This window comes from Panonychus citri, unplaced genomic scaffold, assembly GCF_014898815.1.
Source record: "Panonychus citri isolate SS breed McGregor unplaced genomic scaffold, ASM1489881v1 Contig00122, whole genome shotgun sequence".
NCBI classification, from domain to species: Eukaryota; Metazoa; Arthropoda; class Arachnida; order Trombidiformes; family Tetranychidae; genus Panonychus; species Panonychus citri.
The window spans coordinates 1-27,530 of record NW_026515527.1 but is presented as its reverse complement, the minus strand read 5'-3'; the positions used below and the strand labels follow the sequence as shown (position 1 = coordinate 27,530).

The 27,530-nt window shown below is 32.8% G+C and overlaps 10 protein-coding genes, 1 long non-coding RNA gene and 1 pseudogene across 11 annotated transcripts; 7 read left to right on the top strand and 5 right to left on the bottom strand.

Moving 5' to 3' along the window:
• Positions 1-441: 441 nt before the first annotated feature.
• On the bottom strand, positions 442-2,216 carry LOC128390530 (protein ILRUN-like). Its single transcript, XM_053350265.1, has 4 exons — positions 1,645-2,216; positions 1,163-1,329; positions 834-1,031; positions 442-624 (listed from the first exon to the last, which is right to left on the bottom strand). The coding sequence occupies exons 1-4, from the start codon at positions 1,818-1,820 to the stop codon at positions 479-481; spliced, it is 687 nt and encodes a 228-aa protein (XP_053206240.1). The 5' UTR covers positions 1,821-2,216; the 3' UTR covers positions 442-478.
• Positions 2,217-2,323: 107 nt separating this feature from the next.
• LOC128390534 (uncharacterized) lies at positions 2,324-3,055 on the top strand. Its single transcript, XR_008325643.1, has 2 exons — positions 2,324-2,459; positions 2,619-3,055. It is a non-coding gene; the product is annotated as an uncharacterized LOC128390534 (long non-coding RNA).
• LOC128390525 (presenilin-1-like) lies at positions 2,800-4,871 on the bottom strand (annotated as a pseudogene).
• Positions 4,872-5,009: 138 nt separating this feature from the next.
• Positions 5,010-6,642, top strand: LOC128390529 (cyclin-Q-like). The gene is made up of 2 exons (XM_053350264.1): positions 5,010-5,378; positions 5,590-6,642. Exon 2 carries the CDS (start codon positions 5,633-5,635, stop codon positions 6,461-6,463), a length of 831 nt encoding a protein of 276 aa, XP_053206239.1. The 5' UTR covers positions 5,010-5,378; positions 5,590-5,632; the 3' UTR covers positions 6,464-6,642.
• Positions 6,643-7,109: 467 nt separating this feature from the next.
• Positions 7,110-8,878, top strand: LOC128390526 (integrin-linked protein kinase homolog pat-4-like). The gene is made up of 3 exons (XM_053350262.1): positions 7,110-7,247; positions 7,428-8,325; positions 8,400-8,878. Exons 1-3 carry the CDS (start codon positions 7,159-7,161, stop codon positions 8,778-8,780), a joined length of 1,368 nt encoding a protein of 455 aa, XP_053206237.1. The 5' UTR covers positions 7,110-7,158; the 3' UTR covers positions 8,781-8,878.
• Positions 8,879-8,983: 105 nt separating this feature from the next.
• Positions 8,984-10,696, bottom strand: LOC128390528 (succinate--hydroxymethylglutarate CoA-transferase-like). Its single transcript, XM_053350263.1, has 3 exons — positions 10,334-10,696; positions 9,993-10,179; positions 8,984-9,921 (listed from the first exon to the last, which is right to left on the bottom strand). Exons 1-3 carry the CDS (start codon positions 10,619-10,621, stop codon positions 9,086-9,088), a joined length of 1,311 nt encoding a protein of 436 aa, XP_053206238.1. The 5' UTR covers positions 10,622-10,696; the 3' UTR covers positions 8,984-9,085.
• Positions 10,697-11,041: 345 nt separating this feature from the next.
• Positions 11,042-12,077, top strand: LOC128390533 (dynein light chain roadblock-type 1-like). Its single transcript, XM_053350269.1, has 3 exons — positions 11,042-11,199; positions 11,313-11,568; positions 11,891-12,077. The coding sequence occupies exons 1-3, from the start codon at positions 11,194-11,196 to the stop codon at positions 11,944-11,946; spliced, it is 318 nt and encodes a 105-aa protein (XP_053206244.1). The 5' UTR covers positions 11,042-11,193; the 3' UTR covers positions 11,947-12,077.
• LOC128390531 (glycine cleavage system H protein-like) lies at positions 12,005-13,228 on the bottom strand. Its single transcript, XM_053350267.1, has 4 exons — positions 12,912-13,228; positions 12,582-12,725; positions 12,348-12,449; positions 12,005-12,251 (listed from the first exon to the last, which is right to left on the bottom strand). Exons 1-4 carry the CDS (start codon positions 13,084-13,086, stop codon positions 12,109-12,111), a joined length of 564 nt encoding a protein of 187 aa, XP_053206242.1. The 5' UTR covers positions 13,087-13,228; the 3' UTR covers positions 12,005-12,108.
• Positions 13,229-13,336: 108 nt separating this feature from the next.
• On the top strand, positions 13,337-16,082 carry LOC128390524 (pyruvate dehydrogenase [acetyl-transferring]-phosphatase 1, mitochondrial-like). The gene is given in 6 exon segments (XM_053350261.1): positions 13,337-13,480; positions 13,612-13,744; positions 13,966-14,247; positions 14,336-14,628; positions 14,630-14,988; positions 15,094-16,082. Coding segments are annotated over 4 exon segments (1,710 nt in total). The 5' UTR covers positions 13,337-13,480; positions 13,612-13,744; positions 13,966-14,004; the 3' UTR covers positions 15,909-16,082.
• Positions 16,083-16,532: 450 nt separating this feature from the next.
• On the top strand, positions 16,533-18,742 carry LOC128390523 (triokinase/FMN cyclase-like). The gene is given in 2 exon segments (XM_053350260.1): positions 16,533-17,714; positions 17,717-18,742. Coding segments are annotated over 2 exon segments (1,791 nt in total). The 5' UTR covers positions 16,533-16,612; the 3' UTR covers positions 18,406-18,742.
• A 1,813-nt stretch (positions 18,743-20,555) lies between these two features.
• Positions 20,556-25,117, top strand: LOC128390522 (probable cyclin-dependent serine/threonine-protein kinase DDB_G0292550). The gene is given in 3 exon segments (XM_053350259.1): positions 20,556-22,426; positions 22,429-24,403; positions 24,406-25,117. Coding segments are annotated over 3 exon segments (3,654 nt in total). The 5' UTR covers positions 20,556-21,184; the 3' UTR covers positions 24,843-25,117.
• A 1,010-nt stretch (positions 25,118-26,127) lies between these two features.
• Positions 26,128-27,353, bottom strand: LOC128390517 (arginine kinase-like). Its single transcript, XM_053350251.1, has one exon. The coding sequence runs from the start codon at positions 27,325-27,327 to the stop codon at positions 27,025-27,027; it is 303 nt and encodes a 100-aa protein (XP_053206226.1). The 5' UTR covers positions 27,328-27,353; the 3' UTR covers positions 26,128-27,024.
• Positions 27,354-27,530: the final 177 nt, after the last annotated feature.

Genomic DNA, 27,530 nt, shown 5'->3' with positions numbered 1-27,530 from the left:
CACTAAGGAATAAATTGAATAAATTGATCGAAATCATCTGGAAATGAATTGGTGATTAAACTGATTGATTAAAAAAAAGCAATTTGGACCGACAGGCTCGAGTCAAGTTTCTCTCTTTCGATTCTGTTTTCTATTTCTAATTGATTCAACTGACTTCATAGAATATCAAAACTTTTTGATTACTTGTTGTTTCTATTTTTCCCTCATCTTTGGTGAGAAACTGGAAATTGTAAATTTTGATCAATTTAATTTGAATTGATTAAATTTTCTCCATTACATTTGCTTGTAGTGATTACCAAAGATGTTCCATTTTGTTGTTGTAAGCTTAATATTTGTTTTGTCTGGTATGTGTATAATATATCGTATTTTATGTACAAGTATAAGTAGGATTAATCCTGACATTTTCTTCGTAACTTTTTACAACAATCAATCAGTCGAAAAAAAAAAACAAAATGTATACATTTATTATTAATCGGTATTAATATTTTTCGAAAGGATTAACACTAGTATCCATTTTGGTAGGATAACTTTCAACAGGCGACCCTAATTGGTGGAATGAGTCCATTTGTTGAGTTAAGCTTAAAAGTCCTCCTTCAGCGACTGTGATTATCACCCAAATTATTTCTAAACATTAAAATGAGTCCAAATCCATAAAAAAAATAAGTTAAAATCAGGTGAAGAAAATAAAACATCAATTAGATGACATAATTTAAAATTAGGTGAAACAAAAAGATAGAGTAAGATTAACTCAATCAATATCTTAGGGAAAATTGAAATATCAATAAGTTAATAGGATAGTAAATATAATTGTATACATAAATTCAACAACTGACCTCCAAAAAATTGACCAATGGCTGTACTCATCCTCCATTGGCCTTGAAATATGCCAGACATGGCTGGACTTATCATTTCTAAAGACACATCGGCCATCTGTCCAGGCTCTAAAGGATCTACAACAACTCGTTCACAATTTCCCATTAAATGGCCATTTATAAATCGTAAAGAACATCCTTGAGGCCACCTTTCCGTCCCTGAAAAAAGAGAAGATGAAACAAAACAAAATAAGAGAAAATAGAATCATTGAGTAAGAATGGGAAGAGAACAGCTTGTTTTTCAGTTTTATAGGAACAAAAATAAAGAAGAAAAAAAGTATGAAACCTACCTGAATTTAAAATTCTCCAAGTTTTAACAAATCGGGTATTTGGTGGAACCTCTTCACCTTCTCCTATGGTTACATCTTTGATAAAACTCATGACTGGTAATGATTCCATTCCAAGTTCTTTGGGTGCATCTAGGTCGAAGTATGAACAGATGGCCTGTTGAAGATTCCTAAGAAAAATTAAGAGAAAAAGAGGAACAAGAGACAAAAAAAGAGGATTAGCAATAAGATGAGATTTAAAAGAAAATGCGAAGCAAAAATCATTGAAAGAGAATCTACCATGGAAAAGGCAGATAAACATCAAGAATTGACTTTTCTTGCCAAATTATTATTACTCCGTCATAGTAAGTCAATGACTTTTTTGTTTACTGTGACATTTTTATGAGAAATTGCAAGCAGAACAAAGAGAAAGAAAGAGAAAAGGAAACAAGGAAAAAGGTAAGAGCAGTTAGAAGAGAGAGAGAGAAAAAAAATGAAAAAAGTACCAATTATTCATGTCCAGGAAGAAAGCACATCCTTCTGGTGACAGTTGGTTAGGTGAGAGTAATTTTTGGAATTCATTAATAAGAACATCTTTATCTTGTGTACCCATACACGAGAATTGTTGAAGAAGTGAAGATTCCAAATCGACAATATCACCATTGGCACCTTGAGCAGTCATTTTGGTTTATAAATATATAAATGTACTTTTTGTTTCTCTCTTCTCACAGTATAGAGTAATAATAATAATACAAAAAAAAAACAGCTATAGTAACAAATCTATTCTATTACAAGAAGGCTTGATCACTTCACAATAATATCTTCAAGTGGATATATTTAACTGGTGGAAAACAGAAAAAGGGGAGACAGAAAAGAGAGCAAAAAGTAAGAGGAGAAAATGAAACAGACAATGAAAAGAAGATGAAGAGAGAAGAAAATAATCAACAAGGTGTAAACAAATTAACATAAAAATGGTTAAAAAAATGAAAGAAACATCACCAAATTAAATTTCGATGAACAATTTGTATTCTAATTAAGATAAAATCACATGAAGAAACCATTTGGCGAAATTGAGTAATGAGAACAAACAAAGAAAAACCTACAGGGGAGAATAAGAACTTTTCCTAAGCCCCACCCATTCGGTTGATTCTTTTTCTAAACCAACTGTTCCGCCATCTTGTGGATATTTTCTTCTTCAACATGAGTAACTAATTTTTCACATTTTGGTTTATTTTTTTTTCCATAATTAATTTAGTTTGGTTAATTGTTCGTCCATTTTTTTCATTTGATTGTTTTAACGTTAATTGCAGTTTAATTCATAGTGAGTATATTGTTTTGTATTCAGAGTTTTCTGTTTTTATGAATTGCTGATAAACACACATGTAAGTGAGTTTGAAGCTTAATGAGAAACATTAATTGATATTATTTGGTTGAATATGAGTCAATCTAATTGTTTTTGTTTCTTTTTTTGGTCTCTCAGGTAATTGGTGTTGCTTTTTGGTTAATATGTTGCATCGTAAACAGAAAAGTCTACTTTGGACAAATCCGAGAGGGAATATTAATTATATCTTCAAATATTTGGCTATTTCATCATTCTCATCTTTCTTGACATTTATGGGTTTACATAAAAGTCAATCTTTTCGATACTATTTTCATGAAAATTTCACAACTGTACTTGATGTTTATTATCAATTTATCAAAACAGTGAGTGACAAAGAAGAGAAAATCAAAAAAGCAGATTACGATGCATGGGGAGTCAAACAACATCGAAGATGATTTTGGTTGTGATTTGATGATGATTGGGATATACCAAGAGGAGGTTTAAAATAGAGGACGAAGTCAAGAGAGTTTGTGTCGATTGTATATTAAATCATTTTGTGGTTTCTTTTTCCATCTTCAATATTTGTTAAATATAAATTTGCTGTTCGGCTAATCGATCACAAAATGGTGCCACTAATAGTGATGTTGTAAAATAGAATGTTAAACCGAAAAATATTGAAATTGGAAGAGCAGGTAAAGCTTTCTTAAAGAAAGCGAGTAACAGTAAAGTTAAACAAAGTCCAATCAAAATAGAAACGAAACAAGCTAATGTTGTATTCCAATCTCCATATGATGAAGCTTTTCCAACCAAAACACTGTAGAAAATAAAATCACCTAAACCTAATTTTACTCCACGTTCGTCATCATATTCATCGGGATCTACATTATATTCGGAGGGTTGATTGTTTTGTCCGCGAAATGTGATCGGTGGAACTGTAGATTCTACTTGTTGAGGTTGTGATGGTTCTGATTGATGAGATGTTGATGCTGTTGATTGGTTTTTATTAGAATCGATATCATCTCGAGGCAATTTTCTCTTCACTGTTATCTGCCATTCCAGGTAAATAGGCAACTGCTGAAGAATAAATTAGAGAAGGAAAATAGATTCATTTCGACTTTGAGCAGTTTCACCAAGATTCTTAAAGGTCCTTTTGGACATAAAACAGCGACGAGATCCCAAACAGAAATTACTGCAAGTATAACCCATACTGTCCATTCGGGAATGTATTTGATTAGAACCAAAGCCATGAGAGCGGAGACCACAAGTAGGTAGGCTTGTTGACTACAAGAGGTCCTTTCCAGTGGATACAAATCATTCCCAGTATACCAAAGTTCCAGATAAAGAGGAAACGGAAATATAATCTGCAGGAGATTATATTTTGAAGAACCACGGAAAGGTAGATAAACATAAAGAGAAAGAGTAGTAGAGAAGAGGAAAGTACCAGCCAACCATAAATGACTTTGTAGAATCTGTAAGTGTACAGAAGAATTAAAACAAAAGTCATCACCACAATTACTACCAAAAAAATGAATGCATTAGCAAATGAGTGCCAAACTTTTGTTGGAACATCGGCTTTTTGATCAGTGAACGGAGTGTATAATAAGTATTGATTGGTCTTGGTGTAGAATTGAAGAGATCCAATTGATGCGATAACAATGAGCATACAAATTGAGACTGGAATAAATAATTTGATTACATGTTTAGCTCCATATTTTAATTCCTCTTCTTCAATAGATCTTTGAGCAGAAGCAAGGGAACCAGGTGAAGACGAACCATCAGCATCATAACCATCACCGACTGGAGCTTCATTGTTCACCAAACGTTGAGGACTAACTCCTGAAATACCTTCATCAGCAACTTGATTAACATTACGATTATTTCCTCTATTTCTTTCACGTTTAGGTTGACCACTACCACCAGCTGGGTCAGACATTAATACAAGAAGATATAATACAAAATTTGCTGTAATCATCATCAAGGCAAACTCCTAGAAAAAAGAGAACATGAAAAAAATCAAAATAAAACCAAATCATATTAATAAAGAAAATATTATCCAACAATAAACCAACAAAAAACAATGTCAATTTAACACTAATACATATGGAACCGATTAACATCATCATAATCTGATGAATAATAAACAAAATCAGACCAATAAATTGTTGGAAACAATTAACTTACCGGGAGAAAGGAGTAATCCGAGTCAACTTGATTAGCATTGACCATATTGATGCTCAGTAAGAAACTGAAGGATAAATTAAGTCAATGATCACACACCAACCGAAATAAGCATTCGATTAATTGAGAATATTAATAATTAAGAATAAAACAAAATCACCTCACTAATTAATTGTTCGGATAAATAAAAAGTAAAAAGATTTGAAAGGCGTTTATCTTGTTGACAGAATTTAAATCATCTGTTCAGGAGAAGAGAATTTTTTTTCTCTCTTCAGATCGAAGCGCCAATTTCGTTTTTTCTTAGAATTTTTTTTCTAAATTTGATTTTCTATTTACCAGATTAATTCTGATTCTTTAATTTTTTTCTTCTTCATCAATTTGTTGTTAATTAATTTGTGCTTTTTAAATTTTCTTTTAATTGCATATTCTTTTTTTGGAACAATTGTCATTCGCTTATACAAACCTTCATCTCATCTTTTATTTGACCAGTGAGAGAGACATTATTGTTTCTACTTTGTTTTGATTTGGTTGACTTTTTTTTTCTCTACAGAAAATAATTTTAATTCTCTAATTGCATATTTTCTGTGACTTAATTAATCAGTTTTTTCATCTAATTGTTTCCAGGGATTGATCAAGATAACTGATTGATTGTTATTTCTCTGAAAATATTAAGAGCTAATTGACTATTTATTGAACATTTATCTCTTTGTGTTCTAGTCTTAACCTATGTTATAACCTTAAGTAAGTGCAGTTGATTGGGTTATCTTGATTGTCTTATGTTGATTGTCTTCATCTTAATTTCATTTAGCTTTCTTGGATATGATTAATTGTTTCCAAGATTAACCATGTTCTTAAGAAGTGCTCATAAATGATTCGAATAAATGTCTCTGAATGAGTGATTGTTAATTTATTCAATTCTAAATTTCTAATTTGATTTTTTTTCTCTTTTCAGTCTTTCAACTGGACGACTAATATTGCGATTTAAATAGCAAAATATGAGCAATTGTAATCAATTAGCCCATGAAATTGGGTTGTCTTTCTATGATAAAAAGCTTAATCAAGCATTGAGAACAATTTATGAATGTGGTGTCAAATTGGAAGCCAAATTAGAAACAATCTCTTCTGCAGCAATTTATTTCCACAGATTCTTTTCCGTATCATCACCTGAGCTTTTTGATCCCGTTCTTATTGGTGCAACTTGTATTTATTTGGCTGGAAAAGTTGAAGAAGATCATATTCACCTTCGTGATCTAATTAATGTTTTCCATTCAACTCTAAATCGAGCTCATAAAATGATTCCATTGAAATTTGACAACTACTATTGGAACTTGCGAGAATCATTGGTTCAATTGGAACTTTTATTACTTCGAGTTCTTAAATTTGATGTTAACAATCAACTTGCTCATCAATATCTTGTTCATTATTTACGATCGCTCACCGAATGGATTGGTAAAGATTATACTACAACCATTTCATTGGCTCAAACATGTTGGTCACTTTTAAATGATTACTACATGGATCCAAAATGTATCAACTATAGCGGTCAACAAATCGCAATTGCAGTCATTCAAATTGCCCTGGAAACTCATTCAATTCAAATTCCATATGAAAAAGAATCTCTTGTCGGCTGGAAATTAGCACTTTACGAACAAGGAACTTTGGAAAAAACAAATCAAATAATAAGCGATATTTTAACTCTTTACGAAAACGACGATAAAGAATATTCAACAAGAGCATTAACATCCATGGAAAATTCATCGAATGTAGCAAAATCTAATTCGGAAGATCTACTGGCCGCATTTAGGAAATATACACCTTCAAAATAATTGAATATACGCCTAAATGAACAGGACGAAGTTGATTAATGAAACAATTTCCGACCCTAATTCCAACACCTACAAGAAAAGCACAACCTTATGGTTCCTATTTTCGTAAACATCTAATAACATAATGTACCAGAAAATTACATGTCCAGACGAATCCAATCAACGTGTAAACCTGAAAATTTTGATCAAGTTGAACATCATTTCCCTTGACCCTCGAGTGTTGAAATCTCATCGTAATCATACAACAACAAGTGTATTTAGATAATCAATCGGTCTAATTAAGCTTTTTGTTTAATCAAATATAAACATTCGCGTAGGTTGTGAAGATAAACACTCACTCACTTATATTTTAACCAAATGATCACAAAATGAATAAGATTGTCAGGTTAAACTCGCGCAACTTGTTCCCCACCCACTCTACAGTGAAAAGAAACTTTCTAAACACTAAGCATCCTCATCCCTCAACCGATACTATTTATGGTAAAAGAAGATATTTTTTCCCTCATCTTCTTATTACTTTTCTTTCCTGTTAATTTTTTAGTTCATTCATTTTCTCTTAATCATCTTAAATAACCTTTCACCGTTATCATTGTACAATTTTAACCAACAATCAGTTCTAATTGTGATTCAACAGATCTAAACAATTTCTCTCTCTCTCTCTCTCTCTCATATTTATCATCTTCAATAAGTAAACAATGGAAGACATTTTTCATTGGTGTCGTGAAGGTAATGGTTTTCTCGTTAGGGTTTGGCTCGATGATACAACTCATGATCTGAATCAAGGGTAAGAATTTAATTTAAATTGTCCATTGTGAAAATTTGTTGATTGAAATTGGGTCGAATCGATTGATTGTTAATTGTTGACCTTTCATTTTCTTTTGACTTTTATGTTATGTCTTTCTGTTTATTTGTTTACCATATGAATAACTCTGTTTGTTTACATTGTTTGATTTTCTCATAATAGTGATGATCATGGATTCAGTCCACTTCATTGGGCGTGTAAATCTGGACGTGGACACATCGTTGAGATGTTAATCAACAGAGGAGCTCGAATCAATGCCACCAATATGGGCGATGATACTGGCCTTCATTTAGCTGCCGCTCATGGACACAGAGAGATAGTTAATTATCTTCTTCGTCATAAGGCTGACATAAATTCAATCAACGAACATGGAAATACACCTTTACATTATGCTTGTTTCTGGGGCTATCAACAAGTTGCCGAAGATTTGATTAACGCTGGTGCTCGAGTTAACGTTATCAACAAGTATGGTGAAACTCCGTTAGATAAGAGTAAAGGACAAATGGCCTCAAGTTTACTTGAACTTGCTGAGAAAATGGGACAAGATGTTTCAAAGAAAGTTCCATACAAAGAGCAAAGTTGGCTTGGTACTAAAAGTCGATCTCGAGATGCGACACTTTCTCGTCATATGGGAATCAAATTGGAAGATCTTCATTTACAGGATAAATTATCAATCACCAAATCAGGTGAAACTTGGCGAGGAATTTGGCAGAATAATGAAATTTCGGCTAAATTTTTATCTCTTGGTGTTAAACCTTCAGTTGATGTGATTCGTCGAGCGTCAAGAAATTTTTCTGAAGAATTTCCTAGACTCAGAATATTTTCTCATCCAAATGTATTACCAGTTATCGGTTGTACCAATTCACCGCCCAATTTGGTTGTTATCAATCAATTCATGCCCTACGGAAGCCTTTACCAAGTCCTCCATCAACCGACAAATCTTGTTGTCGATCAAAATCGTGCCTTAAAATTTGCCGTCGATATCGCTAAAGGAATGGCCTTCCTACATTCTCTGGAACCACCGATAATGCGATATTTCCTCAATTCTAAACATGTTTACGTAAGAATTAATTTCTGCTCGAATGTGTTTCATTTGTAAATCTAATCACATTTCTCTCTTTCCATTTACTACAGATTGATGAAGATCTAACTGCCAGAATTAACATGGCGGACACCAAATTTTCATTCCAAGAACGAAATAAATATTATCATCCCGCTTGGATGTCACCAGAGGTTTTACAGAAAAAACTTACAGAGATCAATATAAAAGCCGCCGATATGTGGTCATTTGCTATTCTTTTATGGGAATTGGCCACTCGACAAGTGCCTTTCTCTGAATTATCTCCTATGGAATGTGGAATGAAAATTGCCCTGGAAGATTTAAGAATTTCAATTCCACCAGGAATCTCTTCTCACATGGGAAAATTGACTAAAATCTGTATGAATGAGGAACCAGGAAAAAGACCAACCTTTGATCAAGTCCTTCCAATCCTTGAGAAAATGATTCATGCTTAATTGTGCTAAACATGTTTCAGCCAAATTTCAGTGTTAATAATACCACTAATCATGAAACAATTGGAAACAATTAATATAACAATATAAATATCAATGTATCAATATGATTAACAATTATGAAACATTTTAACAAAAACAATCAAATAATTCGCAATTGATAATAAAAATATCATTAGAATTAAATTAAAAAATAACAGAATCACTTTTTCTGGATTGGTCATATTAGTTTTCTAGTTTACATTTGAAATAAAATTTACAATTTAAAATTACTTTGCGTTCAATTTTCATGTTCATCACGTTTAAGATTAACATTGGATAATTTTCTTCTCCTTTAATTGTTCAATGGTCTCATTGTTGTAGCCCAATTGTTGTAGCACTTCAATCGTGTGCTCACCAACATCGGGTGGCGATTTCATTTCGCTTCGAAAGGCTGACAAATTGGACGCTAATGGTTGATATTTGACCGCTGGACCAAGTAATTTGATCTTTCCTCCTTTGTTGTGGTCCACTGAAATTACTGATTGATTGTGGATCACTTGAGGATCCTCGAAGACATCGTCTAGTTCATTAACTGGCCCATAAGAGATTCCCGAACCTTCAAAGTGTTTCAACCATTCTTGCATTGGTTTAGCACTTAAACCTTTTGTGATTAGTTTGTTAAGCTCCAAACGATTAGCATTACGATTTGCATTATCAGTGTACTTTGGATCATTGATAATTTTTTCAGCTTCAGCGGGAGAAAAGATCACACGGCAAATGGAATGAAACATTTTATCGGAACCAGCGCAAAGAGTGATATGTTTACCATCGGCACATTCGTAAGATTGGTAAGGTACAACAGTTTCATGGGCAGTTCCTCTTCGAGGGGGAATTATACCCGAATTAAGGTAGCCCACTCCGAGATTGGCAAGAATTGAGACTGTGGTTGACAGTAAATTACAATCGATTTTCATTCCAAGACCAGTGATTGATCTTTGGTGAAGAGCGGCAAGAATAGCACCATGAGCATAAAGGCCAGTGCTTAGATCGGACATGGCGACACCAACTTTACAAGGTTCACCACCTTCGGGTCCCGTTATGGCTAAAAGTCCACCCATTGAAGCGGCGATCACATCGAAACCAGCTCGTTTAGCATATGGACCTTAACATTGCAATGAAAATAATTAGAAACTCATTTTCTTGGATTTAATTGGAAAGAGATTACAAATTTACCTGTAGGACCAAAACCACTGATTGAACAGTAAATTATTTTCGGATTAATTTTATTCAAATCATCGTAACCAAGTCCCATGGAATTCAATTTACCAGGAATATAATTCTCGATGAAAATGTCACTTGAGGCGACCAACTTTTCCAATATCTTCAAACCCTCTGATCTTTTAAAGTCAATCGCGATACTCTGATAATATCAAACACACAAAGGGAATTTACTTTAAGGCTCAAAGTCGAGAAAAGAAATCAACAATTTCTTCATCAAAGGTGACACTTTGTAATATCTTCACGATAAATGAGTACAAACAAAAACGATTCTAATCAATTAGCTTTTCAATTACCTTTTTATTGCGATTGATGGACAAATAATAAGTAGAATCTCCATTAACAAAAGGTGGACCCCAACCTCGGGTCTCGTCACCTTTACCTGGTTTTTCAACTTTAATTACTTTAGCACCTAAATCCGAAAGTAACATTGTACAAAAAGGTCCGGCCAGAATTCTGGTCAAGTCGAGGACGGTGACATCACTTAAACAGCCTTCGAGTTTCTCATTGACACTGGTTGAAAATCTAGTTGGCTTGATCATAAGGCCACTATTTAGAAAGACTTTACTTCGCAAACAATTCATGATTGAGAGAAGAATAAACTTGATAATAATTCAAATTACACATAAAAAATTACGATTGTTATGGTTAAACAAACGATCCACTGGTGCAACGATCCAAGTGAATCTCTTGCGATTGCAGCTCTACCTAAAAGCAATTCACCTGAGTGCCAACTTCAAATTGGGACTTGGAATCGGACCGAATTTGCGATTGCACCTTAATTTTCACTTAATCTCTGGTAAGACACTTCGTTGTTGTTACTTTCATACTTTTCGGTCCAAATTGCTTTTTTTAACCAATCAGTTTAAGTACCAATTCATTTCGAGTTGATTTTGATCAATGATTTTCATTACTCTTTAGTGAGTTTCAGGGTCAAGAGATGGCAGCACCAATTTCTGATCAATTCGGTTAACGTTTTGGTCTTTGTTTACAATGTTAGTTGTCAATGGAAACAGAATTTAATTTTTGTTTTCATTTCATCTCAATTTCTATCAACATTTAATTGTCTTTTTAATCATCTAATTGATTCAACTTTAGATTCACTATAATTTTACTTGTATTTTTATAGTCCATCTCTCCGGTTATTGAGGAAACAATGAATGTAAGTTGTAATGTTGAGAAATGAATAGAATGAAATGAAAATTGTCATTTGTTTGATCACTAAATTTTGTTTTTCTATTTTCTGTTTTCTGTTTTGATTTGTATGGTTTGAAGGCAGAAATTGAAGAAACCCTTAAACGTATTGAAAGTACTCACAAATCGGTGATGGGAGTTATTGTTACCGATGATGAAGGGAACATAATTAAATCAACTCTATCCGAGAACAAGGAATCATCAGAAAGTTATGCCAACATAATTTGTGACATCGTTGAAAAGGCTCGAATGGCTCTTAAAGACAAAGAGTATATGAATGATGAACTTACCTTTCTAAAGATACGAACTAAAAGAATTGAATTTATTGTTGTTCCCGGTGAGTAGATTGATATCACTTTATTCCTCTTCTTCAGATAATCTTTTCCCTGTCATTAATCAATTGATAAAAGAAATATCTTCAAGAATCTAGTAAATATTAATAATATCTTGAGTTTCTTGATAATCAAAGATTATCTCATCTTGATATTATTGTCATGAGTTTGATCAGTGTTTTATTTTAGATAGAATTGATTTTCTCAACAACTTTCCTATCATTTTATTCAGATATAAAAGTTTATCTAATCATTTCGCTTACATTTCAATCATTATTCCTGTTCTAACTCTTAATTGATTTCTCTTTTTTTTCTCTCTTACTTTAGACAAAGATTTCATATTGATCACATTACTGAATCCAACTTTGGAATCAACAGCATAATTATCAACAGATCTAAAAAGTTAAAGAAAGGAAAAATACTGAAATCAGTCCAAAGATATTGAATTTTTCGAAAGATTTTTAATCAATCAAATTCACTAATAAATTTCCATCTATTATAAATTCCAAAAAAAGGAGATGTTTCCAAAATTCATCGTTGGCTCGTCAATTCTCAGATCCACCCGCTTGTTGTATCTTTATAAAATTTTCGTATTGTTTCTCATCCATTAATCTTGAAAACTCTTCTTCATTTGGAACTTTCATCTTATAAATCCAACCTTGGTCATATGGAGATGTGTTTAGTAAATCTGAGAGCAATAGAAATAGAAGAAAAAAAATCTATTAATAAAAACAAAAGGCTAATAAAACGAGAAGAAAAAACAAAAATCGGCCATTTAACTTACGTGGTTCCGATTCAAGTTTCTCGTTAACGGCAACAACTTCACCTCGAAGTGGTGAATAAATGTCATTGGCTGATTTCGTGCTCTCAACACAACCAACCTCATCTAACGATAAAGAACAATTTACTAATTAATCCAATGAACGAATTTACAAAATATTTGATTTTCAAATGAATCACTTAATGAACATCAGAATGAGAGACTAATGATAATTCATAAGCTGAAACAATTACTCACCATCTTTTTCAACCTCTCGACCAATTTCAGGTAATTCAGCAAAAACAATATCACCTAAAGCTTTTTGAGCATAATCAGATATACCAACAGTCGCAACATTGTCACTAATTGTTACCCATTCATGTTTATCATGATACCTTCGGTCTAATTGAAAAGAAAAACAAGAAGAAACAAAAAATAAACCAAAATAAAGCAAAAGCAAAAAAAGGTAAACAACAACAAGAAAATGATTCCAAAGTAATGGAATTACAATTTCAATGGAATAAAATGAAACAATATTCCATAAATTCCATATTCACATGAAAGAATAAACAGATTAACCATAATTACCTGAAAATCGATTAACAGAAAGACTTAATTTTCTCAATTGATTTGAAGAAGCCAAACAATTAGAAAATGCCGGTTGATTGGACAAAACATTGATCCATTTTGTTGTTGACATTAAATTGAAACAATTTACATTAGAAAAAGAAATCAAACTCTTGGTTAATTTAGAGAAATACATTTTCAAACGATCACCAACAATCTAATTAATAACAAAAAAAAAGAAACAATTAATTAAACACAAATAGAAAAAAAAATAAAGAAAATTAATTTTCTCTCAATGGTTATGCTCAGTTGGAACCAAGATAATGTATAGAGAGAATCAAATGTCTGGTGCTTCCAGCAATTGACTACATTCAGAATCAAGTGATTCCAATTTGGTTGTTTTGTCTCTTTCCTCTCTAATTATGGTGTTTATTTCACTAAATTAAATACAATTAACTGTTACTCTTTAAAAACTATCGACGAATTGATTGTGAAAAAAAATTAATTCAATTTCCATCACAACCTTATGACCCATTCTCAAGGTAACCTTGGAATTCAAGGCTTGAATTAAATTCTATTCTTTTCCAGCTGTAAGTACAATTTTCTTTTTCTCTCTTTTCTATTTTACTTCTTCTTTTTTTCTAATTAAATTAATCTTCTTCTTCTTCTGTTTATTGTCATTACTCTTCTTGTTTCATCTAAATTTAATTGTTCTAAATAGACAGATTATTATTTCTCTGTGGAAAGTGATGGTTTCTTTGGATTATCTGAAACCTTTTCAAACTTGCGCCAGGAATCAAAGGAACAAGTTGATTAGCAACCTGAGTTTTTCATCTTGATCACATTTAAAATTTGTAATTACAATTTAGTTTTCCATTTCTATTATTGAATTTGTTTCTCGTAATCACAACAAATCTAGTCAAATGTTTTACTCTTTTCCAGTATCCTGTTAATTGTCAACAATAATCAACTAGATTTATTTAGCTTTACATTGTTCACTTACTTAAACAATGATCAGCTGATTTTTTTATAACCTTTTCTATTTTTTTCTTCTTACTCCTTTTCCTTTTACTAGTGATTCTTGTAATCTGGTGTTCTTGTTTATTCAATCATCATGAGAGTCTCAATGCTACTTAGATTATTTAAACCTCGAAGGATTTCAACCTCATCATCACCGTCCATTAATACGAGAAATTTTCGTACATGGAGTGGAGGGAACATCAACCTTTTATTCTTACCCAATTTCGGATTCACCAAATTCAATCAGAAAAGAGATTTTTCTTCTAAACAAGAATCTTATTTCTCAGCAATCGGTGGAGAATCCGATGAACCACCGCCCGAACTGACACCAGAACAGGTTAGTGTTTTTCTCCTCGACTCTTTACTCGATATTTTCGACATTCGAATATCATTTCTTTTTTATAAAATAATATTTTCTTTCTTAGGTCACAAGTATTCTCACTATGAATGAAGTGAAATTTTCTGGAAACGGTCGAATAAAGACAATCGAATGTAATCAACTTTCTTCTAATCAACCGATTGAAGATCGTCTTCGAGTATCTAAATTAAATTTAACCGATATCAATACATCTTTAAATTCAAATTCTTCAAAAGAAGCCATGATTTTCGCCGTTTTCGATGGCCATGGTGGTAGATTATGTGCCGATGTTGTTACAAAACGTTTATTTAGTTATATCGCTTTATCTTTATGCACGGATCCAGTTAATATTGTTTCTGATGAAAAAATTGGATAAAATTGTTGAAGATTTACAAATAGCTCCAAATATATCTCAAAGTTTAAGTTTATCGTATGGACCTATTGCCTGTGAACGAATCAAGTCTGTCTCATCAGAAAGAACCAAATTTTACCTGGAAAGATTTGCTCATAAACTTACTGAAACTTCATATGAAACAATTGAAGAGAAAATATCTGATGCTTTCTTACAATGTGATCAAGATATTTCAGATGAAATCGAACATGGTTTATCAAATCCTGTTTCAAATGTTCTCATCCATTATTATCTTTCGCTTGCCGTTAGTGGTTGTTGCGTCTCTTTGATCATGATCCATGATGATGATTGTTATATTGCGTCTACAGGTAAATCTAATCTAATCTTAAATATAAATCTCTCTCTCTCTCATCTATAATTTCAACACTATTATCAAATGATTAACAATCCAATTTATTTATATTATTATTCAGGTGATTGTAAAGCAGTCTTGGGATTCCGTGAAGATGGTCCATCTAATCATGTAACTAAATCAGTTGATTTAACCAATGAGCATAACAGTGATAATGCCTCCGAAACCAAGAGATTACTTTCTGCCCATCCAGCTAAAGAAAAGAAAACAATTATCAAAAATGATAGACTTTTATCCCATCTTATGCCTTTCCGAGCTTTCGGTGATTTCTGTTACAAATGGGAGATCGAAAAAATCAAAAAAGTTGGCCTAACTCAAGCTTTTGGTCCTCATATTATACCTCCAAATTACCTGACCCCTCCTTACCTTACAGCTCAACCTGAAGTCTCCAAGATCTCATTATCTCAAAAATCAGAAACAACCATTGGAAGTAGATTCATTGTAATTGCAACCGATGGTCTCTGGGAACAGTATGGAACTAGTCGTTGTTTGATTAAACAATTATTCCGACATCAATTTATATTAAATTCAAATGTCTCATCAAGTGAAAATATCCCAGTGCCAAAGAACTCTAATCAAAGTTGTCCCAGTAAACAAGTTTCCAATAAGGTTACAGATAATTCAATTGAATCAAAGATTCCTGTTCATGGTGATTCAACAATCGATTACAATAAGTTCATTGATGATAACAGATCTACACACTTAATCCGAGTTGCCTTAGGAACACCTCCACCTTTATCCAATCTGATCCAAGATGATAATCCAACTGATTTTAAATCACAACATAAAAGATTATCTACTTTCTTGACTTTACCATCTCACCTTGTCCGTAATTTTAGAGATGATATAACTGTTATCGTTCTGCAATTAGATTAAATAAGAGTAAATATTTGTGGCAAAAACAATTAACAATCTTGGTTAACCCGATCATCTGGTATCCAAATGTGATTCTGATTATACAAGTAATTTAATCATCATTATTATCATTGTGAAAAAACAAAACAAATCTGTAAATGACAACATTATTTAGGATAAACGTTTTAATTTTAATTGCTCAATTGTAATACATCAAATTTGCCTCGACAATTAATCTAGTCATTTTCAATATTCCCCTCTCATCAAAAACAATCAATATCTTATGTAATAGTAATTGTTAACATGTTTAATTGTGAAAGTTATCTGAAAGTTAAGAGTATTTACCAATTGTAACTTGACAACAAAAAGAATCAAGTTCAAGGTTAATTATCAAACTAATTGTAATCATCTTCAGTCCTGAATATTAACTATTTTTCCTTACACAGAGGCGAAAGACGATAAACCAGTTTGAAAGATTTTTCTTTCTAAGCTTCGAGTAAGACTGAGAGAGAAAAGGTTTCAATTGAGATTAAGATTGAGAAAATTTCGCCCAAAATTAAGTAGGACGATCGAACGACGAAATTTCTCTTTCATTGTTATTCTAGCGCCATCTTTTCTTTACTTGATACAAGTTCTTATCTTAAGTACTTTCAATCTCTCTCTCTCTGTGTTGATTAAACTGGATTTTTCTTTTCTGATGAATTAACTGATCGTTAGAGTTAATCATGTCTTCTCGATTGTATTTCGTAAATGATATTCCAAGTGCTGTTCGTGATAACCTTGAAGGTCTTGTCACCGTTAATAGTCACCTGATTATCCACAAAACGTCCAACATTGTGTTGAGAAAAGATTTCGGAGAATCAGTTCTGTCGAAACGTAAAGTTGCCTTAATTTCTGGTGGTGGTTCGGGACATGAGCCATCACATGCTGGTTTCGTTGGTCGAGGTTTGTTAACTGCTTCCGTTTCCGGTAATATATTTGCTTCGCCCACTACTGATGAGGTTCTGAGAACAATTAAAATCGTCAATCCTATTGGTCAAAACAGTGAAACCTTGTTAATCGTTCCTAATTACACTGGTGATAGAATTCACTTTGGATTAGCAAAGGAAAAAGCTATTGCGCTTGGGTTTAAAGTGGACATTTTCGTGTTTGGTGATGATTGTGTTTTCAGATCGGCGGGCGGAAAGGCTGGAGGATCAAGAGGATTAGCGGGTGTATTTTTTATCCATAAAATCGCTGGTGCCTTAGCTGAATCGAAATCAGATCTTAGGTCCATCAAAACATATCTACAGTCTATTTCAGATCGAATCGCTTCCATCTCGATTTCTCTTGGTCCTTGTAATGTTCCTGGAGTTGGTCCGTCTTTTGTTATGCCTTCAGGGCAACTCGAAGTTGGTCTAGGAATTCACGGAGAAAGAGGTTCTGATCGTGTATCATATATTCCAGCTAATGAAGCCGTTGCTTTGTTAATTGGACGGTTGACCAGCGAAGATGCTGGTCTAAGTGAATACTTTTTACCTGATCGATCAACTCGAATTGTCCTTTTATTCAATGACAATGGTGGATTAACAACTATGGAAATGAATATTATTATCAGAGAGACTGTCTCTCAGTTGACTTCGCAAGGATTTACCATTGAACGTACTTATTCAGGTCGATATGTAACATCTTTCGATATGGTCGGTATCTGTATTAGTATGATGGTCGTAAATGATGAAATCTTGGCTCATCTGGATGCACCATGTTACAGTGCTATCATAACCCAAGGATCTTCTTTATCTCGACAATTAAATGACCCAAGTAGACTGATCATCGAAGATCATGAAGATATGAAAGTTCACTTAGTTGTTACGAAAGTGTAGCCGATAGATTAACTGAGGACGAAACAATATTCATCAAATGTGTTTCCGCGGCTTGTAAAGTTTTAATCGATAACGAAAGTGATCTTAATAGACTTGATTCAGAATCAGGTGATTCGGATTGTGGATCAACTTTAGCTGTTGGAGCTCGAAAAATTTTATCAACCATAGAATCGGGAAAATTTGTAGCTTCTTTCCTTCAATTAGCCCACATTATCGAGAGCTGTATGGGCGGAACGAGTGGAGCACTTTTCAGTTTATTTTTCAACGAAGCCTCGAATGTTGTTGAATCTATGAGGTCGGTTAATCCAGTTCTAGGATTATCCATGCAAAGCTGGTTACCAATCATCAAAAGATCGTGTAGCAAAATGACCCTGTACAGTTACGCAGAGCCAGGAGATCGAACCTTGGTTGACCCGTTGACCGCTTTGATTAAAGCGCTAGAAAATTTCCTGGCCTCAACTGAGCCCACGGCGAGTGTTTTGACCGCTATAATTGACGAAGTTAAATTATCAGCTGAATCTACGGCCTCGATGGTCGCTAAGATTGGCCGAGCTTCGTACACACCAATACAACCATATCAAGGACCCGATCCTGGAGCTTGGGCAATTTACTTAATTGTTGAAAAAGTTATTTGCACTTATATTCAATCAAATTAACTTTGAAACAACAACAACAACAATCAGTAAAAATAACAAACAATTTATTAATAATTATGACAATGGATATTGAGGTCAATCAAAAAATGAAAATGATACATTTTAATTGTTTTAACATGATCAAAATTGTCTAACAAGTTAATTGCTTGTGAAAAAACTTATCGATAACAATGAAATTAAATTAATCGGGTTATTAATTTCAGTAATTGTTAAAAATCAATGATTCTAATAATTGATCAACAATCTTTACTTTCCTCACGAAATGTATCATCTTTAACTTGATTGTTACCAAATTACAAATGAATTAATTTTTCTAATCAGTTGAATACAATGTTAATTGTTGACTGTATATAAATGGTTAACTGGATTTCAAGGAATCAAATTAACGATAAACTTAATTGCTTCACATTAACGTTACCGGTGAAATGATGATTACTAATCGCAATTACGATCATTCTGTTAATCTTCAACCTTTCACTGATTGTTTTCAATTTCCAATCAACGATAATCATTTAGCTTAATCATTTCTCTTAATGATTATAAAAAAAAATCTCTCTCTCCCAATTGTCTTGATTGTTTCTTGTTACCTTAATTTCTGATTGATTAACTAACTATTGGAATCATTGAAGCAACAATATTAACTTGTTAACGAACAACAAAAAAAAACTTTAACCAATCAACAAATGATCAGATTAACTAATCAATTCTGATCTTAAATTTGTTTAGTCTAAAGTTAATCAAGTTTACAGATTCTTCCTATTAAATCAACTATACAAATGTCCCAAAGATTTTTAACCCTTAATTGCAATTACTTTAACTGATCACAATCAATTCTTGAATAACTAGTTAGTTAACTTTTCTCAGTTCAAAGTTTAATTATGGAACCATTTAGTTTACCTTACATTGATGTGGAAAAATTTTCCATCCCAAACAATTTAACTAAATAGTTAGTTAAATTATCGGAAATAAAATCAATCTTTTTTCCCAATGGTCAACCAGTCAAAGCCCCTTAAGGTCAATTGCCTTTTTTCAACCAATTATTTGTGTATTGTTACAATTACAGAATTAACAATGAATCAAATTAACCATTTCTCTTGTTAATTGTCACTCATTGTCAACACAATTGATTGTCAATCTTAAAAAAATGATTATTACAGTAAATTTGATTTGGTTACCCATCATGTGAACATAGTTAATCATTGTTAAGTTTAATTGTAATTCTCAACAATCATTTACTTGTTAACATGATTAAAATTTCAAATCACGATTTTCATAATCAAATACAATTAGTTTACCAATAAAGATAATTCAAAATCTAAATGGTAACCTCAACAATTAGATGAATGTTTAAAAAGAGATGAAGTAAACAATTAACCAGTTAGTTGATTGATTAATCAAAAATAACAACGACCAATTCCGATTATGTAACAGGATTAATCGAGTTTAATTAGCATCAAATTAGTCAAATTCTCAACGTTAATTGACCTTAATTTTCAGTCTATTTTGTTAATCATCTCGTAATCAATGTTATCCTCATCATCCCTATCAAAATGGTCTCAGAACCATAATAATGATAATTGACTTTCCTTTCATGTTTCACAATCAAAGGATTTTAAAGGTAACAATTAAGATGAAAATCAATGGATGAAACCTAATTTCTTTCATCTTATTTATCATCCTCATCCGTTTTGTCTTCCTCCCGACATGGAAGGTGTAAAGGTGCTGATGATCAGTTGATGGTGGTTAATGTTGTTTCTCGTGCTCATCCAAACACATCGACACCGGAATTGTAATGTAACTGTTACACTCTCAGAATAAACTTGAAATTTAATTTCGTCATCAACTGATCATCATTATCATCAACTCTTTTTTTTTCAATTTCCACAAAATTACACCCAATTCATCCCCTGTTCATCTCTACTCTATCTTCTTCCATCTCTCATCCATGAAACTTTCCTTCTAAGTTATTATTTGATAATATAATAGAACTCGTACCATTATCATCATCATCATCATCATTAAGATTATCATCATTATTGTTTATAATCTTGAGAGAACATTTTTTCTTTCCTCATCCTCATCGTTTTTACTTTACTTTTTGCACATCATTAGTCTTGAAGAACTGACAATTATCATATACTAATATCAATTTCAAGGTGAAAATTTAATTTCATATTTGTAATAGTTACAAGTTTATTATTCACTTAACTGTAACGTGTTTAGGCCTTAATCAAATTAAACAGCTCGTTATCTTCATCATCATCATCATTATCCGTTTTTCCCTCTAATTGTTTATCAAAAGTCAATTTGTTGATTGTTAAAAAGCAAAATGAGAAGATGAAGAGAAAAAAAAACTCGATTGATAAAAAATATTCAATATTGGTGACAATATGAATTCTGATCGACTCGTGTTCATATTGTTCATATTCAATTGCGCCTTTTTCATCCTCATTCCAACCGTGTCATCTTCAGACTTATCTTTTCTTTATCATCATCATCATCATCATCTTCTTCTTCTAAGGGCTGAGAGAGGGAGAGAGAAAGGTGAGTGAGCATGTAAGTTGAATGGGAGAAAGATGAAGATGATTCAAGAACAGGTAGTTGATGAAGATTGTTTGATTTACTTTTCTTGAGGTTAGTTTTTTGCTTCTTCCTTTTACATATTATGTGAATTTTTTTGCTTCTTTACAAGAAATTTAAATTTTCCATTCATGGTGATTAATTTAATTCCTGAATTACGATTGTTCTGGTTTTCGCCTGTTTATCCCTTGTTGACACAATGTTACAATTAAACGTTCACCTGTGTAATTTTATTGTGATCAGTGTATTGATTAACGTTAATAATGTAATTAGTTCACCTAGAAATAAATATCATCATCGAATTAAAAATTTTAGTGATGAAGATGATCATCCAATTGTGATCTCATCTGCTCATCATCAATTATATCACAATGATCAATTTCAATCTAAAAGGTTACCAACAACAACTACCACAACTAGACAACCCTTTTTACACCGGTCAACTGTGATGACCACTGATTTTGATAATCAATTTAATCCATTTAAAACTCACCTAAAGGTTAATGTCTCAGTTTTACCATTGAAATCACGACCCATTATTGTTAAAGGGCCAACCACAAGTTCAACATCAACTACAACCACAACTACGACTACAACGTCGACCACAACAACACCAGCACCAAGGGTGTTAATTTCATCCTCAACTACAACCACAACTCCGAGTTCGTTACCTTTATCGTCAACACAGGCTAATCTTGTTGTTCAACCTTCGACTACTCATAAACCACCAAAACCAACCAAAGGACGAAGTGAACTTGATATGAGCACATCTTCATCAGTCAACAATTTAACGATCGCTCATCCAATCAATCAACAAGATAATAAGTCGGGCACTTCTTTACTTCAACCGTTAACTTTACTGCTTATGTCTTACCTTGCAAATCGCAAGATAAATTCACTTCCAGCTGATCGTAATACCCATGGATTAAAATATTTACCCTCATATCCGACGCATCCTTTACCCTCCGTGATAAATAATTCATTTTACGAATCTTCAGATCACAATTTAAACGATAACGAGACTGAATCACGAACCATTGCTTCCTGGTTTGGTGGTCTTACTCGTCGATTAAAGCGACCTAAACATCCACACAGAAGAGACCATACCGTTGGCCCTGGTCGAGGTACAATTCCTATTCATTATGAAACCGCTCCGATTTCATTGGCATCACTTCATGGACCTTCATTGGCATCGATTGGTCGACCTGGTTCATCGTCAGATCAAATGATTCTTCCTGGTCTATTACCTCAACCAGAAGGTTTTCCAGGTCCTTATAATCCTGAGAATTCAGTTTTACTTCCTCCTGATATCATGGAAAATTCTGGTATCAAATATTGGCTCGATTTCATTGAAAAGGGAGGAACGACTGATGATATTCCCCCGTCACATTATAACGGTTCACCAGCTCCTCTTCCCCCTCATTTTCATCGTCCCATCATCCGCATTCCCCTCATCCTCCATCACCTTTATCACCACAGACAATTTTTGAAACAGCGGGTTCAGATCACGATGAGGTCGATTTCAATAATGCTGTTAAAAGGCAATTCAAACGACCTCCAATCCAGGCCAAACCTGATGGTAATCGACATGGTACAAGATACAGACCAAATCAAAATCGACCATCAAATGGAGGCTCAAATAGTGGCAATGGAAATAATGGAAATCAAGGTGATAATCAGAAACACAGTTACGGTGAAACAAGTGATTCTCATGATGGTACTGATAGAATTGGTAATAATAATAATAACAACTACGATTCGGATCGTCATAAGAATGAAATGTCACCTCGTTGTGACAAATTCACTGCTCATATTTGTGTTGACGATTTCGAGTATCCAGAACAAGCGATTGTCGATGAAATTTATAAAAGAAGAGACATTTTTGAATTGATGTATTCAGAGGTGAAAGGTAATCCATCATTGGTTGACGGGATTCCAAGAGATGTCGAGGAATCGTATAGCTATGATATCGACGATTCGAGCGATGATTCTGATGAAGACAATGATTCACCAGGAGATAGAAATGATGTGTTGGGTGATGAAAGAGTTGTCGATCCAATGTATTCAGCAGCAAATTCAGATTCATTTATAAAATCCGGTGGAAGACAGGGAATCAGATCATCAGGAGGAAACGACGGATCTTCGGGCACAAATGGTGCTTCTAATAATAACGGCGGTGGAAGTTCATCTAAAGATACTGCGAGTAGTGGTTATGTTTGTCCTTCTGAAGTTCTCTATGGAAAACCTAAACTTGCTCGTAACATGAAAGGCGATTGGAAGGTGATTGTAAACGCCGCTGAATTCACTCAAACGGTTCGTATGGAAAAGTGTCTTCGACCCAATCAACGTTGTAATTATGTGACCAACATTGGAATCGCTTCCCGTTGTGCTCAAGTTCACTCTTTCCATCGACTAATGGTGTTCGAAAAAGGTAAAGGATTTTACATCGACACCTTCCGTATACCGACAGCATGTTCATGTCACATTAGACGAACCGGAGGTCCAACTGGACCATCACCAATGTCCGACTTATTAGGATTAAATGAATCACCTGGAACCGGGTCAGGATCATCGAGCGGATCAAATTTAAATGGTGCCAACGGCGGAACAGTAGGTTCCAATAACAATGGACACGTTTCAATAGGTAAAAGTCCAACACCGATACAGTTGAGTAACGCACTTTGGTCAATTCTTGGCTCTGGTCCAGGTAATCAAGGACCGACAACAATGTCAGGTAATCCTTTCTCGGTATTGGATAACATTAACGCTGTAAATAGTGACCTATTAAAGGCTCAACTTTCCGTGTTATCAAGTCTGAAAAACTATCCTTCTTTAACTGGATCAATATCACCTGAGAGTGTCTTGCAACAATTAACATCTCAATCAGATGCAATTCAAAATATTCAAGGATTAACTGGATCATTTAATCCAACCACTGGTTTCTCTTCAATTACTGGTAAATCACCTTCATCAAATAATCCAAATGATTTATCAAACAATGAATATCTTTTACCTGGAATGATTTATGCTGAGGAACCTTTATCATTCCAAGAGCATTCAGATAATTTGGGTGGACGATTAAGTAGCTCACATCCAAGTGGAACATTTACTCGAGGCTCATCATCACCTTTATCATCTTCTTCGTCATCTTCATCATCCTCAATTCCTGGCAGCGAAATGTCCAACGGAGGTACACCATTGGTCCAAGTTATTCATGTTCCAGTTTCATCTCATCCTTTATCCCCACAACTCCAACGGCACCATCACCATGGTTCCACCACAAGTAATATACAATTCCCTGTGTACAAACAACCGATAAACCCGACAAATACTGACCTTCACACTTTGACCGCTTATGCTTCGGCCAGTAAATCGTCAGCGGATGCACTTAAATCGGAACGAAAACCTCCCGATTATTTTCAACGGAACAAGAAAGAAACAAAATGAACGTTAATCGAGCTTCAGATTCCAATTCCAATTCAAATTCTAATAACAATCAAAATAATTTCGATTCTAATCAACATGATAACGATAATGACCATGATTCTAATCAACAATCAACTAAATTAAATGAGACAATTAGCACTTACGATTCAGTGGTATTAACAAGTACACCCAAAGTCGCAGTCACCGGTGAATCAAATTCCCATGTTACTCATCCTCAGGAAACAATTAAATCAAATGATAAAAATGATTCAACAAACAACAATCATTTAATTACTACAATCAACAATAAAAGTAATGATACTAATACCAATTCGGATAAAACATTAGCTAATTCAGTTTCCGATGGAAAAGTTAATTTCTCATATCATCCGATATTAGAATACATTTTACCATCTCAATCAACTTCATGAGAAAAATTTAATTGTTATGATAACAAGTGAAAATCAATTAACTATTTGATTATTATTATCAAGTTAATCTTTAATTTCCTTTAACAATTAACTGTTCAAAACTCAAACTCAAACTCACACACAAACACACATATGAAAAGTGTATATTTATTTTTACTTCAATCGTAAACAATTAACTGCTTATCAACAATTCCCTTAATTGTAACACTTTACTTATTGTCAATCAATTGTTTCAATTGAAAATAAATCATGTAAATAAAATAATTGTCATTCAACTGATTTGTGAGAGTATTTAATTATTACGACAATTTAAAAAAAAAAAGTTACCAATAGGAAAGAGATGAAAATAATTAACCATAAATCATTTTAATTCAATAATTGGTTCATTTAATTTATGTATAACTAAATCTATCAGATTACATTGTAACAATTTAAATTGTTCCGTTGATGATTTTGTTTCATTTGATTTTGGTTGAAAACAAAGTTTTACTTTTAGTTGGCTTAATGTTGAAACAATTTAATCGATTTGTTAATCTAATTTAATTTAAATGTACAATCAACAATTAGTATTGGAAAAACAAAAAGATCATCTCGGATTTAAATTGTTATGGTTGTTAACAATTAACTATTAATTGGTTAATTGTAATTGGAAAGAGGCGATGAAAACTTTCCTGAGAGAAAAAGTTTATTTTTCTTAATTGAAACACAATACAAAATCATTACCAAGTTAATTGTTGTTTAACAATCGTGTGAAACTAATTAACAACAGTTAATTATTAAACTAATCAACCAATCGTTAGATGGCGATGGTTATAATTACATAGACATCCGAAGACACAATTTAACTGTTGATGGAAACAACAATTAACTTCACTTTCAATTCTCATGTTGATCAGTTAAAATTGATTAAAGTTAAACTGGTTCTCTAGTTTTTTTACAATTAAAAGTGTTCAGTGATTTTCAATGTGATTTGTGATCAACAATCAGGCTAATCAATTCCTCATCATTAACTACTAATCTCACCCGATTTAATCGAGTGTCTTTTTAATTAACCAATTAACTCGATTTTTCGAGTGAGATTGTGTTGTTGTTGGTGAACTTTCTTCCCTGATTAGTTAATTGTTTCATTCTAGTGATTAAAAGTAGAGTATTTCTTCAGGTATCGATGTGATTAATCAAATTTAAATCGATACTTGATGAATTACTTTCATCTTTTTTTTTACTTTAATCTCATCATTAAAATTTAAGTCTAGTGATTAACTGAAATTGTCAAATGAAAACAAAATTAAAGGTAAGATTTTATTTTATTTGATTTGGTTGATTTAATTTAATTGTATTGAATTGAATTTATTTTGTTTCTCATAATCAACAGGCAACATCCAAAGTGGTCTTAAAATAATAGTTAATTGTTAATTTAAAGTCAACGAAAAAGTAAAGAAGGAAAAACAAACAAATTAAATAACATCAACAATTAAGAACGAAAATTTTGTTTTCTAACAATTATGGTGATTAACAAGGAACAATAATCTTTGGTAAATTATGTATACATGATGATTGATTTTATCCCTTTGATTGTGGACAATTAACAAATGAGCTGACAAACAATTAGTTGATAATTTAACCAGAAATCAAGGTAAGAGTGAAATCATTTTGAAGCTTTTTAATTGTTGAAACCACTGAGTTGATTAGATTGTTGTTGTTGTTGTTGTAGTGATTTAGACGATTCTGTGTGATTATTATTATGGTTGATGTATTGTTATTGAGAAAGTGATTTAAGAAGCAAAATAATTAGCTTGATGATTAAGAAGGCAATTAATAACTCCCATTTTCTCTTAATTATATAATTTGAGTAATTACAATTAGAGAGAGAGAAGAGTAATTAGAGTGAGAGAGAAAATGTCATGAGCTGTGATCATCTTTGTATCATTGGCTATTAATTTCCAATAAATATACTGACTAGTTAATTGTAATCATCTAAACATAACTGCACATAATTAACTTTTTTTTCAGGTTTAGATTTGCCTTGAACGAAATAAGCGGAAGTAGATGTTATAATATTAATATCAATCCATTGAGACAATTAATTACAATTATCTAGTGGATGATGTTGGTGTTTGTTGTTGTTGTTGTTGTGGTGGTGGTGGTGGTTTTCGGTGGTGTTAATTGTTGATTAATAACTGGATTACATTGATTCCTCAATCTTGATCAACTCAAGAATACCATCTTGCATTTCCTTGACGGCCTGGTACTCGGTAAGTCCTAATCGTCTCTTGTTGGAGATATCGTAAACACCACCTTCAGATTCGGTGTGTTCACCTCGAGTACCTCGAACTTGTAAACTGTATTTAGCAGCGACTTCGTCAAGCTTTTTCTTATCAGCGGCAAGTTTGGGTAAAGCGATGTGAACACTGGCTCTGATTGTGGTACCAAGATTGGTTGGACAGAAGGTCAAATATCCAACTCGATCGTCTCTGCTGAAGGGCATCTTAGATTCAATAGTACTAACAGCCTAGAAGAAGAACAGAAAAAGAGATAGAATCAGTTCAATTATATTGTCATGGAAATTATTCAATTACGATTGAGTGAAACTCTCTGACGATAAGACTTTAAGCTAATACGATGTTTGGAATTGAAGTTCAATTCTATGTTCAAATTGAGTCGATTAGAGATTCAATTCGATACATTATC

Coding starts and splice junctions, on each gene's coding strand:
- LOC128390530 (XM_053350265.1), bottom strand. CDS start 1,820: ATGACTGCTCAAGGTGCCAATGGTGATATTGTCGATTTGGAATCTTCA. Junction 1,330..1,644: donor TTCCTGGACATGAATAATTG/GTACTTTTTTCA, acceptor AATTTTTCTTAG/GAATCTTCAACAGGCCATCT. Junction 625..833: donor CATTGGTCAATTTTTTGGAG/GTCAGTTGTTGA, acceptor TTTAATGTTTAG/AAATAATTTGGGTGATAATC.
- LOC128390529 (XM_053350264.1), top strand. CDS start 5,633: ATGAGCAATTGTAATCAATTAGCCCATGAAATTGGGTTGTCTTTCTAT.
- LOC128390526 (XM_053350262.1), top strand. CDS start 7,159: ATGGAAGACATTTTTCATTGGTGTCGTGAAGGTAATGGTTTTCTCGTT. Junction 7,248..7,427: donor ACTCATGATCTGAATCAAGG/GTAAGAATTTAA, acceptor TTCTCATAATAG/TGATGATCATGGATTCAGTC. Junction 8,326..8,399: donor TCAATTCTAAACATGTTTAC/GTAAGAATTAAT, acceptor CATTTACTACAG/ATTGATGAAGATCTAACTGC.
- LOC128390528 (XM_053350263.1), bottom strand. CDS start 10,621: ATGAATTGTTTGCGAAGTAAAGTCTTTCTAAATAGTGGCCTTATGATC. Junction 10,180..10,333: donor CCATCAATCGCAATAAAAAG/GTAATTGAAAAG, acceptor TGATATTATCAG/AGTATCGCGATTGACTTTAA. Junction 9,922..9,992: donor CAGTGGTTTTGGTCCTACAG/GTAAATTTGTAA, acceptor TGCAATGTTAAG/GTCCATATGCTAAACGAGCT.
- LOC128390533 (XM_053350269.1), top strand. Junction 11,569..11,890: donor TGAATTTATTGTTGTTCCCG/GTGAGTAGATTG, acceptor CTCTTACTTTAG/ACAAAGATTTCATATTGATC.
- LOC128390531 (XM_053350267.1), bottom strand. CDS start 13,086: ATGTATTTCTCTAAATTAACCAAGAGTTTGATTTCTTTTTCTAATGTA. Junction 12,726..12,911: donor TTCTGTTAATCGATTTTCAG/GTAATTATGGTT, acceptor CTTTTCAATTAG/ACCGAAGGTATCATGATAAA. Junction 12,252..12,347: donor GAAACTTGAATCGGAACCAC/GTAAGTTAAATG, acceptor TATTGCTCTCAG/ATTTACTAAACACATCTCCA.
- LOC128390517 (XM_053350251.1), bottom strand. CDS start 27,327: ATGCCCTTCAGCAGAGACGATCGAGTTGGATATTTGACCTTCTGTCCA.